At 45.1% G+C, this 9,017-nt stretch overlaps 1 protein-coding gene across 1 annotated transcript in view; it reads left to right on the top strand.

The window, feature by feature from the left end:
- The window catches only part of ARPC4 (actin related protein 2/3 complex subunit 4), an 11,449-nt gene extending 2,730 nt beyond the window's left edge, over positions 1-8,719 (top strand). Inside the window, exons 2-6 of the mRNA XM_072785230.1 lie at positions 957-1,075; positions 2,289-2,400; positions 4,236-4,331; positions 5,265-5,435; positions 7,783-8,719. Of these exons, the coding sequence (XP_072641331.1) occupies positions 957-1,075; positions 2,289-2,400; positions 4,236-4,331; positions 5,265-5,435; positions 7,783-7,788 (504 nt within the window). The 3' untranslated portion in view covers positions 7,789-8,719. The remainder of the gene's footprint in view (positions 1-956; positions 1,076-2,288; positions 2,401-4,235; positions 4,332-5,264; positions 5,436-7,782) is intronic.
- The last annotated feature ends 298 nt before the right edge of the window (positions 8,720-9,017 follow it).

Below are 9,017 nucleotides of genomic sequence, written 5' to 3'. Positions count from 1 at the left end.
AAGAATGTAGATAATACAAGGAACTGAAGATAAGCCAGTGTAGGTAGAAGCTGGTCTGTCTACTGGGAATATCCTTAGTCTACTTTTTCTTATTGTAAAATCCTCCTAATCTTATTTTCATCTTTATTTCCAAACCAATTTCTTCTGGAAATGTAATTTGTAAGTTTGATTATGTCCCGTTTCATTCTCCTTTATATCATATGGTTTTTTTGTTCTCTACCCAGTTGAGCTATTTAGGGGTAGAGATGATCTTTAAAATCTTGACATTTAAATCAGTCCCTTGACATTTAAGTCAGCACACAGACTTATACATTATTGGCTCAAATACAGATTGAGGATAGTCATTCACCTGTATGCCTCTAGACCAGAATTTCTCAACCTCAGCACTATTTGGGGTTGAATAATTCCTTTATTTTTATTAATTTATTGTTCTAGGCTTTATTATAGAGAGAGAGCAGGGGAGGAGGGGGCAGAGAGAGGGGGAGAAACTCTCAAAGGGACTCTGCACTGAGCTCGCAGCCTGATGTGGGGCTAGATCCCACAACTCCGAGATCATGACTCAAGCTGAAATCAAGAGTCAGACATTTGAGCCACCCAGGCACCCCTGAATAATTCTTCTTTGTGCATTGTAGGATGTTTAGCAATATACTGGGCCTTGACTCGATGCCAGTAGCACTCCCGCCATATGCCAAATCCCGTCAATGAAAAATGTCCCTACATTGCTGCATGTCTGCTGGCAAGAAAAATGGTCCCCTGTTGAGAGCCACTCTTGATTTAGAATCAAAGGCACCTTGAAGGCCCAGTCTATTTGGTTCACTGTGGTGTCTGAGAGCCAGGTACTCTCAGTACTGCCTGGTTCCCATGTAGCTGGAGGAGAGTTTGCTAAAACAGATTCTGTTTCAGTTGGGGGTTTGCTAAAATAGATTGTGATTCTCCCTTGGGTTTTTTTCCTACAGACTGCCACTCTCCGCCCCTACCTGAGTGCCGTGCGGGCCACACTGCAGGCTGCCCTCTGCCTGGAGAATTTCTCCTCCCAGGTCGTGGAACGACACAACAAGCCAGAAGTGGAAGTCAGGTAGGGAAGAAAAAGGTCAAGGTGGGGGTGATGAGCTCAGTCCCAGAGATGGCAGTTATCTGGAGTTCGCCATGAATTTCCATTCCAGAGTGGTCAAGCCAACTATAGTTCACATATTTTGTCTTGTTGCCAGATGAGCAGTGGTTCCCAATTTGCAGTTCAGAAAATAGGGTCAGTGGGTTGGCAGGACAAAACCCAGGGGAGAAGCTCCTCTGGAGCCAAGATTGCTTGACACAAGATCTGGCTTCTCAGAGTAGGACTGTTCGGTAAGAATCTCCTGTGTCATTATTGAACCCAATTTAAGGAGAGAGTGGAGAATTTTGTTTGATGCCTTCTCCATCCTCTTGGAATTTAAAGATCAGGGAATGTTTTTTCTCCGACCAACCCGGACTGTCTCATCCCTTACTCTAAATACTTCATATTTTGGGTTATTTTCTCTTACCTAGTTTATGTTTTGTTAAATTATTCTGTTCTCCTTTAAAGTTTAATCTGATACACATATAACTGAGATAAGCAATATTACCACACCATGTTCAAATGATTTGAATTTAAAAATACTGACAAGATGTTAGCGTTTGTTGTGCTGCTCTACTTAACATATGTGATTTCTACTGGGCATTTTAATTACCGTTACAAATACTTAGAGATTTCAGAGGCATCAAAATGGAAGCTGAGCTGAGAGGGGTCTTAATGCTAAATAAGTGAATCATTCTGGATTGATAATTAAAGGAGACCAAACTCTGTTTGATTTTAGCTTATCCTTATCCCTAATGCAGCCTCTTTTCTCATTCCCTAAATGGTATATGGGTTTGCCTGTAGTTATTAAAATAAGAGCTGTCATTTATAAAGCTCCTACCATGTGCCAGGCACTCTTAATAGACAATTGACCCTTTCTGATCTCTCTCAATCCTCACCAGTGAAATAGGAATCAGTCATTTTACAGATGAGGAAATTGAGATTCCAACAGGGTAACTTGTCCAAGGAAAGTAACAGAGGAGGCTGGATTTCAAAACCTTATCGCCCTGACTCCAGAGCCTTGCTCCTTCTGTTGGAGAACACACTCGCTGGCCCCCATCTTGGAGCACCCCTACTTGTGAGTCTCCTATTCCTTGGACTCTGTGGTCTCAGATAGAGATTCCAGGGCCTGCTGTGGGTCTCTCTGAGCATTCTGTTCCTCTGTAGTACAGATGCCTCTGTGACATTGTATTTTCAGGAGTAGCAAAGAGCTCCTGTTACAACCTGTGACCATCAGCAGGAATGAGAAGGAAAAAGTTTTGATTGAGGGCTCCATCAACTCTGTCCGGGTCAGCATTGCTGTGAAACAGGTGAGCTCATTACTGAGCCCTTGCCTCCTCAGGAGGTCAGGGGTCCCCATCTGAGAGATCGTCATGCCAGATTCAAGGTGCAAGGAAACCCAGGCTCCATTTCCTTGACTATACCCAGGGAATGGTTCTCCAGATTCAGCAGGTCAGTAGAGACAGCAACCATATCTTCTAGGCTTCCTTTAGATTAGAAGTGTGGAAAAGTTGCAGCTAAGGCCATGGCCAGTTTGGTGTCTGGTCAAAGAATCATTTATAAGGAAGGCAGAATAAGTCCAGTTTAGAAAAATAAATAATAGGGCAGCCCAGGTGGCTCAGCGGTTTAGCACTGCCTTAAGCCTAGGGCATGATTCTGGAGACCTGGGATCGAGTCCCATGTCGGGCTCCCTGCATGGAGCCTGCTTCTCCCTCTGCCTGTGTCTCTGACTCTCTATCTGTTTATCGAATAAATAAATAAAATCTTTAAGAAAAAAAAATAATACCAGTATCAATTTAATAGCCATAAACTTTGAAATAGAGATTTAGCATGAAAGTGTAATTTCTTTTCTTTTCTTTTCTTTTCTTTTCTTTTCTTTTCTTTTCTTTTCTTTTCTTTTCTTTCTTTTTTCTTTTCTTTTCTTTTCTTTCTTCCTTTTCTTTCTCTTTCTTTTCTTCTTTCTTTCTTTCTTTCTTTCTTTCTTTCTTTCTTTCTTTCTTTCTTTCTTTCTTTCTTTCAATTTTGTTTATTTGAGAGAGCAGAGCAAGGGAGAGCACATGGGTGGAGAGGAAGGGTGGAGGGAGAGGGACAAGCCGACACCCCGCTGAGCAGGGACCCTGATGTGGAGCTCAGTCTCAGGACCCTGCAATTATGATCTGGGCCAAAGGCAGATGCTCAACCACTGAGCCACCCAGGCATCCCAGAAAATGGATTTTCTTAAATTGACTTTTCTTTTACTTAAATTTGTTTGAAAAAGAAACTTTATGCCATAATGGAAAAACCGTATCACTTGTTACCTAGGGAGAACTCTAAAAAAAGTAAATTCAGTGAAAGAAAATAAAGCTGTTACTTAGACTGGGTCCTGTTGCCTATAGAAAGCTCTATCCTTAGGGTCTGCTCTGTTAAAAAGGGAGATTAACAAGTGTTGGGAGGTGTTAAGGGCATACCTGCCAGCACCCAGCTGCAAAATCCTTTCATTAGAACTAGTAAGAGTTCAGGCAGCCTGGGTGGCTCAGCGGTTTAGCACCGCCGTCAGCGCAGGGCGTGATCCTGGAGACCCAGGATTGAGTCCTGCGTCGGGCTCCCTGCATGAAACCTTCTGCCTGCCTCTCTCTCTCTCTCTCTCTCTCTCTCTCTTTCTCTCATGAATAAATAAATAAAATATGAAAAAAACAACAACAACTAGTAAGAGTTCAGCAGGGAAAAACTTTGGGGATTATTTAATATTCATTGTTATTGAAGCGAAAACCACCTAAGTTTATCTCTGAGAACTTCAGATGGTATATATATATCATAGACTTTGGGAAATACAGCACTAGTGAATGGGAAAGGGAGAGGCCGCTTTCAGTGTAGGTATGGCCTCTGCAAGGAGCAGATAAAAGACTTGGGTTTGCCAGAACTACCGCTCTGGAATGGGTGAAAATGAAATTGTGGTAATGCCCTATTGAATTGAAGAGGCTCTCAACTGCCGACATTCAGTTGGCAGTCACCTGCCCCATGATTCAGGTAGTCATTGCTCCTGATGCCAAACCTCACTACCTGCAGCGAGTCTGGGGGAAATTGAAGTCAGAAGACCAGACTACAGGTTTCTGTTGGCCTGTATTGTCAGATTTAGGGAGCCCTGTTTATTTTTCTCTCTCACTAGGCTGATGAGATCGAGAAGATTTTATGCCACAAGTTCATGCGCTTCATGATGATGCGAGCAGAGAACTTCTTTATCCTTCGAAGGAAACCAGTGGAGGTAAGACCATGTGATCCACATGTTCATAATACCCAAGATTCTTTCACTAAGTCTACTGTCATTGCCCTGGGATTGTTGGTAGAACCAGGATTGCTGCTCTTCCAGCTGTAGGTCACCCATTGTCTGAGAGTTGGCCTTTGTTTCGGCTAGAGTGAGAATAAGGAGCATCAGAAGCTTAGGAGAAGTTGCGTCTGCCTCAACCATGGGAAAGGCAAAAAATACAGGATGCGTTGCTCATCTTTTCAGAGCCTACAGTCTAATGGCAGAAAAGACACAATGAATCAGAAATCCTTTCTAAGTTTTGTCACCAACTAAATTGTTATCTTTCAGGGCCACAGTTGACATTGGCTTAGTGTTGCCTGGCTTTGTTCTTGAGTCCTCTCCACAGACTCCTTGCCAGATCAACTTCAAATATTCCCAGTGACTGAGAAACTATCATGCAGAGCAACATGTTCCATCAGACATAATGGCCAAACTCGTCCTCATCCTGAACTAAAAATCTCTTTTCTTGGTCCTAAATCTAGTCTCTGGGGCCACCCAGAACAAATAAAGAGTGCTCTTCCACACATTACCTAATCCCATCCTCCTCCCACAGTGTCTCTTCTCCCTGTTTCATTAGAGTCTTCTGTAATAAGATTTCAAGTTCCTTCACTCTCCCATGACTCCTTTGGAATGCAACTGTTTTATCACAGGTAGTTTTCCAGAGATGCTTGACACAAAATTCTCACCTGAGTCAGTTATTTGGACCCCGCATAGACACCCTAGCAGAAGAGGCAGGCTGCTGCCTGAAGGTCATGAGACTTGGGAGAGGATCACAGCCAGCAGGAAGCATGTAGCTGAGTGACCCGAGAAGACATAGCCAACTAAGTGCCGTGGGATGCTAATTCTCTCCTGTTTCTTCTCTTTCTCCTGTCTACTGTCTTACTTCCCCAGGGATATGACATCAGTTTTCTGATCACCAACTTCCACACAGAGCAGATGTACAAACACAAGTTGGTGGACTTTGTAATCCACTTTATGGAGGAGATTGACAAGGAAATCAGTGAGATGAAGTTGTCGGTCAATGCTCGTGCCCGCATCGTGGCTGAGGAGTTCCTCAAGAATGTAAGTGGGGGCCTTCCTGGTGTCCCTCCAGAGGTGAGAGGAGCTGTGGGTTGAGAACTTAGCATCTGGTGGTAAGGGAGTGCCTGTAGTTTGGATATTTCTTGAGGCCTTTGAGACCTCCTGGTGTGTGGCACATCAGCCCAGTGCTATGGGGCTGGAGGACCTGGGGTTCATCTTTGGGACCTGCAGGGCCTCTTCATTTGAGTGCCTCGAGGACACCTCTCTTAGTCTCTCATGGGGACTTAGACGCTCCTGTCCATGTCTCAAAATGTACACAGTCCTTCCCTACATCTAGCTCAAACCCCTGGCGAGGCAAGTTAAATATGTGGGAATTTTCCAAGAATATAGGACAGTTAACCTGTGTAATTCTATTTTTCAAATAGACTTAAGTCTTATTTCAGCGTCTGTTTCTTAGGCTTAAGGTCATGCTGTTTTTGACCTGTTTTCCATTACTTTCATGGCCTCAGTACTCCAGATTCCTCTTCAGTTGTTTGTCTTTCCAACTGAAAGGACTGCAGCCCTCTGAAGAGGAGGAACTGTTTACACCAATGAGCTGATGACACAGTTGTTCTTATTTAGATATCCAAGACATGCTTTGTTTTTTTTTTTCTCCCTCTTCTAAACAGTCTTTGGTTTGTTGACATGTTCTGCTCAGAGTTAACTCTGATCCCTAGGTGATAGATTTAGTGTTTACTCCTACCAGTGCATACAGATCCACCCAGAAGGAGTTCAGATTCCTAAAAATGGAAATTACGCCTTCTTCCCCTGGGCTTTAATTATATTGAGGGCGGCCAGTGTACAAAGTAGCTGTGCTGTGCACACAGGATAGCATGCTTGTTCAGATCACACAGGCTGTGCAGTCATACCACCTGTGTGTGTGTCCAGCTTTGCTGCCTACTTGGGCATGTTATTGAATCTCTGGCGAAGCCTTGGTTTCCTCAGCTGTGAAATGAGACGATTAATATGTACCTTTCGGTATGGCTGAACATTAAGTGACACGTATACAGAGCAGATCACCTGGTACATAGTAAGCTTTCTAGGCATTGTAGCACCAAAGTTTTATGGCCACAGCAGTAGGAAACTTCTATATTTAACTGCAAAGGAAAATAGTGTTTTGTTTTGTTTTGTTTTTAAGATTTTAAAAAATTTATTCATGAAAGGCACAGAAAGAGGCAGAGGCATAGGCAGAGAGGGACCCTGATGGGGGACTTGATCCCAGGATCACGACCTGAGCCAAAGGCAGAAGTTCAACCACTGAGCCACCCAGGTGTCCCAGGAAAATAGTTCTTAATTTAATTTTTGGCTGGTTCATTCACCAGTCATTTAATTATGGTAACTGCATTTCTATAATTACACAGCTAAGCACATTTATATATCTCATTTAATCCCTGAGACAATCTTTGATCGTGTTATCCCTATTTTATGGATGAGTGAACTGGGCCCTACCCAAGGGCCCTCAGCCAGTAAGAGGAGGAGAGGAGGAACTGGGACTTAGATTTTGGTTTTCAGATTCACAGATCAAGATAGTACCATGGCATTTGGCATTGGTCACATGTTCAGGTGCGTGCGGCAGGTAATACATGTGAGCGAAGTGGGTTCTTGGGGACCTGGCAAGCGTATGCCACATCTGAAGAAGTTTACTATAACAGAGCTCCCATGTGTTACAGTTTCACCTTCCGCTATTCAAAAAAATCCCCAAATCTGGATTTGTGACATCTCCCATATTTCCAAGGTTGGAAATTTAAAAAAAGAAAACGTTGTGGGCCAGACAGCACCCGTTATTGGGCTGGGTACAGCGTGTGGGCTGTTGGTTCACAGTCTCTGATCTATAAAATGTCCTGGGGATATTCTGAGCACCATGGGGGGATACTTGAGGGCAGAAAATATTTCAAGGGCCTGTTACGGTTGGAGAACCACACAGAGCTTGACACAAAGTACCAGATTCTGGGTCCTTCTGCTCTTGGTCCCCTAGTCCCCAAGCCCTTGCAGGTGAGCGCCCCCTGCCCCCCCAATCATCTCTAAAGAAGGCAGCCTCAGTTCAGGCACCACACTACTGACGGCTTTATAGCAGCCTCCACGATACGGTTAAAGGGAGCTGTGGGAAGGCCTACCTCACCCTTAATTTTTCTGTCTTGTCTATTGCTAGGTTTAAGGCTAGTGTCCTGAACGTCATTGCTGAATGCTGGCTGAATTAGAAAGTGGGCGCCCACAAGGTGTGCTGCGACCCAACCCTATCCCTCAGAAATCTGAGCACAGTGGTAGCTCTCAGATCAGCCTACCTCCCCAGAGCAGGCCTGCTAAGATACAGCAATAACCGGTATTCACTGCCTCTTGGTTCTTTTGACAGTTTTAAATCATCTGGCTGGACCTCAAGGCCTTCCCCTCCAGACTCCCCTGTGTCTCTGCAAAGACATCCTGGAGTTATTCCCCAGAGTGGCAGCAACGATGACAGCAGCAGCAGAGGCGGGGAGCTGGGTTGGGGTGGGTGTTAGATATGGGAGGTGGGTGGTATGCTTGCTAGCTGGGCAACAGAGCAGCAGTGAACCTGCCCCAAGGCCACACGTGCCTGGTCAGGCTGGCTTCTGATGTTCAGTCCCCTGGGCTGGGACAGATTTTTTTTAACGTCTTGAAACTTAAATTCTGTGCTTGTAGGAGACTGTAACCTTTTTGTCTTTTTTTTTTTTTTTTTTTTACACGAAACAACTTCCACCTCCAGTGGCTGTGACTGGTCCCAGTGATTGTACCATATTGGTCGCTGTGGGTCTGGGCGGGCCTGGAGCCAGAAGGCGACTATTGTGTCACCCCCACCCCCACCCCCAAACCCCAAGTCTGGGGAGAGGGAGGGAAGGAGGAAGGTTTCAGACTCCAGTTCTTTCCCTTGCCCTCTTACTCCTGAGCCTCCTGGGCCCAGTAGAAGTTGTTGGGACTCTCTGCCAGCTTCCTGAGCTCTTCCTGAAGATGGCCATCCAGCACTGGTTGGGGACAAGGGCTGAACTGATGGCCACCAGCCATGCCTAGGAGCTGGGCCCTGAAAGCCAGGCACCTCTGGCCGCAGGGGCCACTTTGTGCCCTCCCAGCTGAAAGGGGCCACTATTTTCGCCTTGTCTGTCAGTGCAGTGCCTGTGCAAGAAGTGGAGGGGTGAGTCCTCCAGAGTTTCCTGAGCTGGGGTTCTTCACCTGCTCTGGCTCCTCTGCTCCAACGCTCGCTGTACCTTTTCTTATTTTGGTGGATCCTGCCTCCTCCCTTGATTAAAGTCTCTTTTTGCCCCTTTGGGGCTGCATGAGGTCTGTGCACTGTGTATATAAAAGGACGGGTGCGGTGGGGCTCTTTCTTCCCAAGACCATGTAGCTGGTACTTGGGTCTGGGTGTCCCCATCACAGGTAGTCTCCTGATTGGTTTCTGACGTTATCTGTGCCAAAGGCCCTGACCCAGAGACTCCCATTACAGTCCAAGCACCATTCATTTCTGAAATTGCTCTCTACCTATATGGAGCTTTGGTTCTTTTCACATAATGAGCTCATTTGGTCTAAAAGTAACCTCTGAGAAATAACAATTCTATATCCTGGCTAAGGAAACTGGTT

This window comes from Canis lupus, chromosome 19 (assembly GCF_048164855.1).
Source record: "Canis lupus baileyi chromosome 19, mCanLup2.hap1, whole genome shotgun sequence".
Taxonomy (NCBI): domain Eukaryota; kingdom Metazoa; phylum Chordata; class Mammalia; order Carnivora; family Canidae; genus Canis; species Canis lupus.
This window is presented reverse-complemented; position numbering and strand designations above follow the sequence as displayed.